The following is a 12,090-nucleotide window of genomic DNA, read 5'->3' as shown; positions in this document are numbered from 1 at the left end:
CAAAAAAAAAAAAAAAAAAAAAAAAAAAAGAACACAAGGCGGGTTTCCCACTGGATAAAGAATCAGGGAGAAAGAAAAGCTCTGTTTCCGAATTATGTACTTATTTTATTTTACTCTGGAACTGGAGAAATTAAAACTTGCAGATAAGCAAAGGAAAAATAAAACAACTTAGTTGTATCCTATTCACTCTCTTTACACTGAAAGATATACTGTGAGTTTCTAAACCCCCAAATCCACTAACCACACTAACAATCTGCATCTCTTCCTAATCTCTCCTGTCAAGGGGTGTGGGAGGGGGGCAGGCAATGTCACGGTCTCAGCACTGAAGTCACCACAAAATTCTCTGGGCCTCAACTGGTCAGCATTTTACCTTCCGAGTCACCCTTTGCATTTTGTTTGTCCTGCCGTCCCCCGGCTCTTCTCACCCAGCTCATCACGTGCAAAACCCTTCCAACTGCTCTCAAATTCCAGGACTGTCCCTCCCGTCTCCCGTGTGGCATACGTGTTTGACCTCCTTTTCAGTGGTGCTCCACTTTGCCTTGCGGAAAACATACAAATTTTTGAGCAAGGCCAGTTTACAAGGAGGCCCACACCTCCCTACGGTCTCTGGACACGCCACTCACCTGCCACTCCGGGCGCTGTCCCCGCTCCATCGTGCCTGCAACCACCTTCAGCTCCTGCTTTGCCTGAGCTCTGGCTTCTCTGGAGATGCCCCCCTTCATCCCACCCTCCCTCTCTGTCCCCCAAAGCCTCTCCCACCCAATAATAGGGTATTTGTATCTGTGCACCCCCCACCAGCCAGACCTGCAGCCTAGCCCTTTCCACCTCGGCGCCTGGAGCTTAGCTCACCGGGCCCAACACCTGACACTGCCCTTGCCCTTGAGAATATCTACTTGATGGAGGGAAACGAATAAGCTCTCCAATTTATATTAAAAGCTCCTTCTCAGAAGTCTGTCCCTCAGAGCAGCCCCCCATCTCTTAGATTGTCTGTAAATGCTCATTAATTACTTCGATCTCCTCATTTTATCCTGGAGAATCAAAATTCAAGACGGCTACAAGTGCCACTTTGCTATTCAAGCTATCAACAGCTCAAAAGATTACTTTTGAGTCCAGGGAATGGCATTTGGGGATGGAAGGGCAGATAACACTCCTCTTTAAACCCAGTATCCCCAGAACCAAGACCAATGAGAAGTTTGAAAGCAACGAGGACTAAATGAAGGCAGGTGTTCTGGCTCATTTTCACTCACAGAACAGCTTAAACACCTGATAAAAAAATCAGCTCCATGAAGTTCCTGCCCAACATCAAAATCACTTTTCTGACCCCCAAACATGACCTTGATGATAAGGTACAGAGTGGGGATTGCCCATGACCTCCCAGCCCAAGAAGGCTGGCATTCCATGGTGCAAGCAGTACCCAGGGGCCTGACAGGAGCACGAACAGGCAGAAGGAAGTCAGGGGAAGCAGAAGGGAAGGGGGAGGGCCAACAATCTATAAGAGGAGCACGCGGAAGCACAGGAGATAGACGGTGGAGGACAGGAAGGGAGGCCCGTGGGCGGGGAGGTGTGGCCATCCTATGCGTGGTGCTCAGGATGGCCCAGCCTGGGGAAGCAGCGGGAACAGTCAGCGCAGAGGCCCTCGGTGGGCGTGTAGGGCCCAGACAGACTGGGGTGTAGTGGGGACAGGCTGAGCAGGGGGCCCTGTCTGCTACTGTAAACACCTGGGCTTTCACCTTGAGACTGGAAGCCTCATGCACATCTAAATGTTTCAGATCTTCAACACTCAAACAGAAAGGCCTCAAAAAAGAGCCCCCTGCAATTCTGCTTGAATCTTCCAAAGCCCTTTCATCCTGGTTGGTAGAGTCACATATCCAAATACAAGGGCTGATCATTCCAACACGCTTTACCTGTTGGAACTAATACAGCGGCCGAAGCCCACTTAGAAGTATCCTTCTCTGTATAAACTGAACAACCTCAAAAAAGGGAAAGCAGACCTGTTCCCATTAGTTCTGAACAAGCCACGCAGAATTTAGATACGTTATGCCTCACAGCCCAACACGCCGCCTTATAAACCTGTCTACATTTGTTTCTCGGAGTGGCTAGGAAATAGATCACGTTCGCTAGAGTCTCCAGCCCGGCCTAGGTATTCATCCAGCCTCTTTAATTTCTCGTGCTTTTCCTCGCTGCTGCTGGTTTGGAATCACTGTCACAGGCTTGATTCCTCCATTTCTACCCCCATAACCAGGTTTGGGGACACTGTTAGAAGCACGCAGCGTTGCTGGGTTACAAATTTCTATCAGCTCCCCCAGTGGTAGTCAGATCAGACAGACAACGACTGTCAGGACAGACACACACAAAAAAGAAATCTACTGTCTGAAAAGCTGAGCCTTTCTTTCAAGCACCTTATTTTAAAAGAGATTAACTCTTAATATGTATGACATACAACTTCATAGTGTTAAAAGAGATTCTGAAATCCTACCAGACAAAATTTCCCATCAAGTGTTATTTTTACGGTGGGAAACTGTCCAACAAAGGTGTAGAGTTAAATGTGCAGAGAAGATAACCACTGTCAGAAAAGGCACTAACATCTTGTATAAACCTTCTCAAGGTTAGCAGTGTTTCTGCCAGGACTGTGGTGGCTGAGACCTGATGAACAGTATTAGGAAAAAGACAGCATTAGTAGTTGTCATCAATTCGTTATTTTTATTTTGAGATAAACTAACTTTTTTTTTTTTTTTTACTTTTAGGGGGGAAAAGAGTGAGTAGTTTAAATGAAAGCCATATAAAACCAGTGTGTATGTGAGTATGTGAAGGTGCAAATGCACAGCAAAAGAATGGGAGAGATGTGCAGAAAGCCAGTAACCAGCTACCCAGGAGGCGTCAAGTGGACCAGCCATGGGGCCGCCGGGGCCCGGAACTGGTAGGGGACCTCCGAGTTTCACTGCAGAGGCTTCTGTTTTCTTTAACTGGTTTTCTTTGTTTACAGTAAAGTATGTACTTGTTAAATTTTAGAAAGAAAAAAATAAACCCCGATGATCAATCAAGTTTGGGAACCAATGACCCAATCCAAAAGAAGAAAAAGAAAAATGTTATTGTCAAATATTAAAAGCTATTTGAAAAATTTTAAAACTTCAATGTTATAATCATTTAAAATAGCTCTGAAAGAAAACAAAATATAAAATTGTATTCATTAATGAAAATAAATGATAAAATATGCTAATACTCCTCAAAATGGCTAGTTAAATTAAGCATATCTAAATTAAGGCAAAAATATAATTATAAAAGTATAGATATTCTTTCTCTCCAATTTAAGAGTGTGCTTGTGGCTAGACCTTCCCAGGTTAACACTAGGGTTTCTCTCTTAAGTGTTTGGCACACGTGGCATGTGTTCTGGCCATTTTGTGGAATTAGATGTGAAATACTCATTTATAGCACCAGTCTATTTATAATACTGCTAATAATAACAAAGAAAGCTGACACTGAGAAAAGATGAACAAAAAACTAACCAAACCAGTATACAATTATAATATTTAAAAATTCAAAACGTTCTGAAGTTGATCATATTTCCAACTAGTAATATCAGGAAATCTTTCTCAGCACAGAGAGCACAGCAACCTGCTCTGAGGCTCAGAATCTGAAGAATGCTGAGAAACAGAGGCAGCTCCCTCTATGCGTCATGATTAACAATCCTCACAGCATCTCCCTATTTTCCCAACGTCTGATGATGCCAACTGACTCCTGCATCCAAGGCCAAGAGCCAAACGCCGAAGTGTACCTCCTCCCGCCCCACTGCCAGGGACATCAGGACTGGCTCCTGAACAAAAGCAGGTTAATCGACGGGGCCAAGGACGTATCCGCATAGCAGGTGAAGGGAGAGGGGGCAGGAAAGAATCAGAGAAACTTAAGTAACTGATAATACAGTCAGCAAAGAGAGAAAACAAGCAACACAAAAGGAAAACACAGAAGGAGAAAGGATTTTTTTCCCAATAAATTGGTATTTTAAAAAGAATAAGAAAAAAGAAACTTTGGTTTAAGTCTGTCGTCCAGTAAGATAAGAAAATGTATGTCTAGGCTGGAATCGTGGCTTAGTAAAGAAATGCAGTTCACTGTGGCTTCTGAAAGTGATATAAGACTCACGTTTTCAGGATTAAGTAAACACAGCAAGAAAAAAACGCCAGCCTCTACTCATGCGGGGCGAGGTTTGGCGTTGTTTGCTCCTCTTGGAGGGGGCAGTAGGGGACGGTGACTTGTAGGCAGAACTTCGCTGGTTAATGAACACAACCAGAGGAGGTCCTTACCAGGCCGTTGGTGTGATTGCACATGTCCCACAGAGGAATCAGCGCCAGGGTCACCCGGGAACCATCCTCCGTGGGAATCTGATTTTGTCGAGTCATAACGGAAGAGACCGCCCACCTGTAACAATCAGAAAAAAGGCGAATTATGGCCAGCACGTCTGAAAGCCCACGGCAGTCACAACTCAACCAAAACCGAGGTGTGCCTGACCTCTCACGAATTTTCAAAACCCTTTCCTAAGTCGCAAAGGTGGTGTTAATCATCATTTAAAATTAAGTCTAGGGTAAAGAGAAGAGGAGGGGGGATATGGAAGGAAAAGGGAGCCAGGGGAAATCTAAAAGTGAGAGATTAAGGGAGGACGTTCCCGGGAGAAAGCAGCCTGGAAGGAGGGCCTAGAACAGAGCCAGCCAGGCCTCAGCGGGTCCCGGTCCGCGTTGCTGCGGAGAGACCCCACCCCTCTTTTACCCAAATGCTGACTCTGTACCTATTTTGAGCCTCAGTGAAAAGCAAACACTGTAACTCCTTTCTGATCGGAAATCCTCTTAAGAGCTCTACAAAATGTGGAATGCTATTTTTTTTTTTTACTATGTTGTGCACTGCATTAAATCTTTTTGTTAAAAAAAAAGTCCCTACTTTAAAGCGCTAAAACAGTCTGTTTGAAAGAAAAAAAATCCTCACCCCACACTAATGTTAATCTTGAGCATCACTTGGCTACATCAACTAATCCCCACCAATACAGGTTAATGGCAATTTCCACATGGCTATTAAAACGCTGCTCCCTGCCCCGGGGTCCAGTGTAACTTCCGGAAAGACAATCTCTTTTTTAAGGCTTTAAATAGTCATGCAAGTCACTTCTTACCCAAGCCCTTTGCACTTCTGAGATCCCAATTTCACTCAGAAACCACCCTCCAACACATGCCTCGCACATACGTACACCACACCCCAACACACACACACACACACACACACACACACACACACACACACCCTCACACCAACCTGTAGTCCTCATAAGTGAAAGAATCCTTCAAGGGCAGTTTGTGGGCATGAGGATGGGTCTGGGAATTAGAAGTTTTAGAAAGCAGAGGTGAAAAGAGAAAAAAGGGAAAACAGAAATCAGTCAGCAAAATTTCATTATTTAGCTGCCTAACAGATCCTAACAAGAGCCAAATGAAGCAGGAGGCATCCAGCCGCGCTACTGAGGGATCATCGTGCTATTATGCTCTCATACATCACTGTCAACTTAATTTGTTGTGCCCAGCAGCCGCCATAAATCTGCTGCTTCATATTTCGATACCAGGACCCACAGACACGGCACAGAAATAAAATTTAAGGTGGACTGAGTTTACAAAAGGTAGGCACACCCACACCATGAGTCTCTCGTCTACACGGAAACCCGGAGTCTCCAAGTCAGGTGTCTGTCCCGGCCTCCCTTTGCATCTCTTGCCATAATGTGCTGTACAGCCCTCATGAATAGTCCAAATCTCTTCTTATATCAATAAAAGGAACAATTAAAGGCACTCTAATAAATTGAAACTTCTTTCATTTATCTCTGACTTAAAATCATTTGGAAGGATATCAACTTGTTACGTGCAAATGAATCGTACAACATGGCAGATGCAGCTCAAATACAGAAAATCAAGAACAACACAGTATTGTGAAATTATGAATTAAATTTTACAAACAAGTGTAATAAAGATAAAATCGAGATCGGCATATGTGAATTTCACTCTTTTTTTTTTTTTTTGTCTCTGGACAAAAGAACATTTGAAAGAAATATCCAAAACTTCACACTTTAGAGAAAATTGTACACATCTCACATCCTCTCTCTCCACAAAACCCCCCCGACCCTGGGCCTTTCGAGCACTTAAAAAACTGTGTCTCAACTAAGAAATTCAAAGCTGTAACAGTATAATTTTAATCTTCGGTTTCCATTACAGGCTGATAGACAGATTGCAGTAAGTGATCAAATGAACAAATGGTGATTTCTGAGATACCAGTGCGATTCGGCTGCACTGTCTCTGCAGCACTGTAAATGCACGGAGCCCCGTGTAGTATGCAGTTTTTACTTTTGACGCATTACCATCACAAGTGCATGGTAATTTATCATCGCTCACTGCACTGTACTCGCTGGCACCGTATGCAGGACAGTAGGGGATGAGGTAAAAGTGGCTCAAACCGTAAATCAATTAGAAAACAAAAGCTTGTGCTCGGCGCGCAATTTTAGGCAAATTATATATTACAAAAGGCTGCCAATTGGGTGCTAGCTCCCAGGTGCCTGCTTCTCCCCTCTGATCCTAAACCCAGTTTTAACCCTTTGGAAGAAAAGTCAACATATGGAAATACAGTCACATAATATGTAAATGTTATGACAATAAAAATGAAATTAAAGAAGATATAATTTAGGTCAAAATATAAAATAACCTATCGCTCAGGGGCATTCTCTAGCTGCATTATTCTAGCTAGGAAGATTAGAAAAAACTATCTCTGTTTTTAAAAAAAAAAACCCCAATACCATGGTCAAGCATAGCAAAGATTCGAGGAGAAGCTTCTTATTGCCTCTTCTTAGTAATGAATGAAATGCAAGCCTGTGTTCTAAGAGTCCTAAAGAAGCTTTCCATTTAATTATGGAACTTGACCATAAGGGTGCTCAGGTTTTTCCTCATAAAAGTACAAATTCTGCAGATAAGAACTGTCCCTCCACCCAAAACTAATTTGATGATGAGTACCATAGAAATTTTTCAGAACTTTAAAGAAAAGAAATTCCATTGCTAAAATTTCCTTTCACTTATAATAAAATGAAGCTTCACATAGTCTGACCTACTGGGAATGTTGCACATCCTATCTCTTCTCAAACTCTAGGAGGTGGGAAAGCATTGTTGCTTTTGTTATTTTAAAATGTTTTAAATTCATTTAAACTGTGGAATGCCCTGTGGTATTTTGAAAGCTGGTAAATTCCAATGCTAAAACCCCGGAGTATTAAAAATTCGACCCCTCCCCCTCTAAAAGTTTGACTTACTGAATAGGAGAAGAGATGACAATTTTCAAAATTAGAATGCTGAATATCAAAACGACTTGTGGAAGAATGTTCCAAACACTCAAAGGTCTTTAAATAGCTTTGGACTCTATGAAGAAAACTCTTCAAACAAGGGCAGCCTCCCCAAGGACCAAAAAGATGGAAAATTAACTCTCCAAAATGTCTCCCTTCCTACTATTTATATACATTTCTTACCAAAAATACAAGTTTATGTTCACAAGCCTGATGAGGTCGTAAAGAAAACGCAAGGGAAAAAAAATACGCAAATGCTTTCTTCAGGTTAATTTTGAAGATTATTTTGGCTACAGAGTTAGGTAATACTTGCAGAATCTGTTAGAAATAGTTGTTCTTATCTACTTGAAAAATAAGGTGTGCCCACTGTACGTAATTCTGGTTTTTAAAAAAAGCTATTCTACCACAGACACATGCACTTAACAGTTACACTGAAGTGGAATTTGAGGCTACAGAGAAAGGCAAGTATCTTCCATTTCAACGGGGCCCTCACTGCTGTGACACCAGCGCCACCTACTGGCCTCATGGTGGAATCGGTTACAGCTGCAGAGTTCTTGGATTATTTCCCAGGGCAAGGCCCCCAGAGCAACTTATCCTAAACCAAAACTGGGTTTATCCCGAATGGCTACTGGCTCAGCTTTACTCAAGAGAAATTTGGTTTCTAAAAAAAAAAAAAAAAAAGGAAGCCAACTTACCTCTTTAAATTATTATAAAATAGTTTTACAAGGATCTAGAAACATTTAAATATTGAAGTGATTTTCATGTGAAAAGCATTTAACTTTAAAAATAAGTATTTTCACATACCCTGAAAAAATAAACAAGAATAAGAAATATGTCTATTCCAAACACTATTTAAGCTCTGGACAGAATTTTTTTTTTTAACACATCAAGCCTTAAGGTTTAAAAGTACATTTTCCAAAAATTATAACATTAACCTGAAGTTACTTGAAAGCTCCTAAAAATGTTCTTAGATGAAAGTCATTAAGTTCACACTTTATGGGGAGGATAACCGAACACTCCTCACTTTATAGAGCAAAATCTTATAAGGGTTTTGTTTATCTCCAATAGAAGACATTCCTAACCTGTACTTTAAAAACTGTAAATGAAAGCAGAAAACTTACTCATTGTGGCTAATTAGTTTTAGTTGAGATAGCTGTTTCCAAGATCTAGCTACACATGGGGTGAGTGAGGATCTGTCTGGCAGTAGAGAAAGACGACAGTGATGGGGTTTCTCAGGTACCAGGGCCCAAAAGGAGCAGGCCATAGGGTCCACCAAGCATTAACTTCCTCTCCACTCCCCCACCCACCCCATAAATACAGGGGTAGAAACAAGCCCAGATTTTTTAAGTGATCGATATTTTCACTTTCTTGTGCATTATAAATATTTGAAGTTGGAGATATGAACAGTTCCTGTAGCTCATAATCAGACTTGAAGCCCTATAGAGCTTACTTTTAAAAGAGGATTCTTGTTTCCTTAAGTCAAGCCTGGCAACCCAGGGAAGCTCTCTCCCATTCCCTCTTCTATCACAGGAGGTGTTCCAGATGAGACACAGTAATATTGTACCTAGTACAAAATAATCACTATGTTTGGGGAAGATTAATATCTAAAATCGTTTGTTTGGCTTCAATAAAAAGAAGTAATATTGCTAAATATGTAAGTATGACATTTTGAAGAATTTACCATATTGCATGGGTCTGGTAGCTATGCTTAAGGAAATTAAAAACCACTACAGTCAGCATATTTGATCCTTATTAAAGTTCTGTCTTGAACTATCACTCACATAAAACAAAAATAAACCAAGAAGAAATTTAAATAAAACCTATGGATTACAAGAGTTGAGGATGAAAAAATGAACAATATTCTGGTTCTTAAAAATTGATTTAGCATGCAGCTTCTCTTTATAGTCCCTTGATAAAAATGAAATCTCCCTAACAAACACTTAATAAAACCTGTCAATATCTCGGGAAAGAAAAATGACACAAATGCATTAAGTATTAAATACCCTTGGAAAAAGTCACATATTCCATGAATTTTTGATGTACTATCTTGACATTAATGTAAAACCTTGATATTTATAATTGACAGATATTTAATAAAGTATAAAGAAGATGACTGCTGTGTAGCATGCAAATTTTTCGGGTTGATCAGAAATGAAAGATACAGACATGCACTTAAACTAAATAAACAGTTAATATGTGCTACACGAATCAGCTGCAGTCTTATTTTAAGCTCACACAACAAATCTTGGTGGAGAAGCAAAATAAGCAGAATTCATTATTATGTGAATTCCTAATTCAGAAACATCTAGTATGTGAAACAGCTCTGCACAGGAACAAAATACATTTGAGTTAAAGTTGTTTCTTGTTTTTAACATTTAACAGTCAACATTTCAAAAAATAAAATAAAGACAAGCACTTTCATAAATACATGGACAGGTATTTCCTAAAACAATTCTTTAAAAAAAAAAACACATTTGGGCTTCCCTGGTGGCGCACTGGTTGAGAGTCCGCCTGCCGATGCAGGGGACACGGGTTCGTGCCCCGGTCCGGGAAGATCCCACATGCTGCAGAGAGGCTGGGCCCGTGAGCCATGGCCGCTGACCTGCGCGTCCGGAGCCTGTGCTCCGCAACGGGAGAGGCCACGACAGTGAGAGGCCCGTGTATCGCAAAAAAACAAACAAACAAAAAAAACCACATTTAACCTAAAGAAAGATTCAAAACCCTCTAAGGAAATTAAACAAAAAAAGATTAAAACACACAAATGGCCTCTAGGACACAAACACTTCTCAAAATCAGATCTTTACTTTTCTAAAGAATACTCATCTCTAACCTTGACCAGTTTTTATATGGAAACTGAGTTGAATACATTTAATAATCACCTTCAATGAGGCATTTAAATATATTAAAAGGAAAGTAGCTCAGTTCATAAAAATGACTCCTAAATACTGTATTTTGAAGAATTTATAACCTGCTGTAATATATAACCAACTGTTAACTTGAAAAATATGTATGGTAGTTCAGTGACCTATTAACGGCTCTATAGTATCAGGAATGACAAAACATAATTTAGAAGTTGTACCTATTTTGTTCCGATAAAAAACCACAGTAGCATGCAATTTGAACTTCCTAACTAAAACATGTCAAAGATTGTATTTGGCATATGTATTAAAAGGCAGGAGGGAGGGGAGGGGCAGAAGGAAAATTTACACTTAGAACGCTGAGGTTCCCCCTCCTGCTCCAAAAATAGGCTAACTAGAAGCAGCATGTCAGGCAGCAATTTCTAGTAGGTCCTCAACCCTCCTGCTCGTATTTCATTTTCTAAGTGGATATAACACAGTTTAACTGAATGACAAATTGCAAAATATCTTTTGAATCTAGAACTTAGTTCTGATGACCATAAATCAGAATCAAAGCACGGTTCACGCATTTGGCTCTTGAGGGAAAAAAATCAATTTTAAAGACTTTCATTTTTAAACACAGATTACACCCAACTCTTCAGGGAATTTTTCATCATAAAGTTCTTTGAATTCACTCAATACGATCAAATAAATACATCAATACACATTAAATTTAAATTGTCTGCTTTTCCCTTATACTTATATTTAATTTTTATAGCAAATGGGTATTACCTTATAATACAAAAATTTTAATTAAGTAAATGAGATTAGTAGAGAAGTATCAACGCTGTTCAATAAATTCATAAAATTACTTTAGGATGGAAGAATTGGTTTTTTCATTGGGACACTGAAATCTATAACCTACATCCAGTTTAGATTAAATTGATCTACTGAAACACTGAAAAAGATATGCCTGTTTAAAAACTTTACTGGTTACCATTTGTATTCCCTGAAGAGGGGCAATCAGCCACGAATCAAATTTAGTCATAATCAATCTACATTTTTGACTGTCAATCATTTGTTCACTCAACAAATATTCATTGACTCAGAAAAAAGCTGAATAGGTTAGGACTAGAAATTCAACAAATACTGCATTTACTGACTATCTTGAACGCTCTGCGACGTGCTGTGTGACAGGAAGCCACAGTCACCATCCTCGGCGGGGGCGGGTGGGGGGGGTCCTGCCTGGCAGCAGTCAGATAAGTGACTTTAAAAAGCAAGGTGATGCCAGAGGTTACAGCCCAGACCCTGCTTCTCCGACCACCAGGTTTCTCTGCTCTGTGTCCTCCCAGCCCCGGGCCCTTCTTTCCCACCGTGTGCGCGCGTGCGCGTGCGCGCACATGCGTGCGTGTGCATGTGTGTGCGTGTACACGCACACAGGCACATTCGCTTCACGTTTCTTTGCCCGAGGAGGTAAGCGGGTCAGGGACCACGTCCCTTTTGACCACTAGGGAACCCCCACTGACTCGCACGATGCCGCATTCAGAGGAGCGCTGTCCTCCACAGTGAGGGGGAAACGCTCCCCCTGCCCTGGGCAGCAGCGAAAGGAGAGCCGCGACCTGGGGGATAGGAAATTTCCTCTCGGTGGACCCGTCATGGCCAAAGTGACAGGTGGGACAGAGGAGTGGCGACTCCAAAGATGGCGAGAGGCAGCGCCAGGGAAAGCAGGCGATCTGGTGGTGACCAGACCCCACCCCAGGGTCACGTGCTTGCCACGCTCCTCCCCTGCAGCACCGCACACAGGCACTGCCCACGGGCTTCCGGAGAAACAGATCTGGGCTTCCTTTTCTTCTGTCTGCCATCTTTCATGAATAGGGTATTTTCCCACCATTCGGGGTCAAAGAATTCTCTCTT

The 12,090-nt window shown here is 41.4% G+C and overlaps 1 protein-coding gene across 1 annotated transcript in view; it reads right to left on the bottom strand.

Annotated features, from left to right (window-relative positions):
* Nucleotides 1–12,090, bottom strand: part of SETD3 (SET domain containing 3, actin N3(tau)-histidine methyltransferase) — a 58,327-nt gene that overhangs the window by 7,717 nt on the left and 38,520 nt on the right. Inside the window, exons 7-8 of the mRNA XM_007455647.1 lie at nt 5,290–5,348; nt 4,296–4,410 (exon numbers count right to left, since the gene is read on the bottom strand). Of these exons, the coding sequence (XP_007455709.1) occupies nt 4,296–4,410; nt 5,290–5,348 (174 nt within the window). The remainder of the gene's footprint in view (nt 1–4,295; nt 4,411–5,289; nt 5,349–12,090) is intronic.

The sequence above is a fragment of the Lipotes vexillifer genome, unplaced genomic scaffold (genome assembly GCF_000442215.2).
Source record: "Lipotes vexillifer unplaced genomic scaffold, Lipotes_vexillifer_v1.1 scaffold584, whole genome shotgun sequence".
In the NCBI taxonomy this organism is placed as follows: Eukaryota; Metazoa; Chordata; class Mammalia; order Artiodactyla; family Lipotidae; genus Lipotes; species Lipotes vexillifer.
The sequence above is the reverse complement of the archived record's forward strand: the minus strand, read 5'-3'. Positions and strand labels throughout refer to the sequence as shown.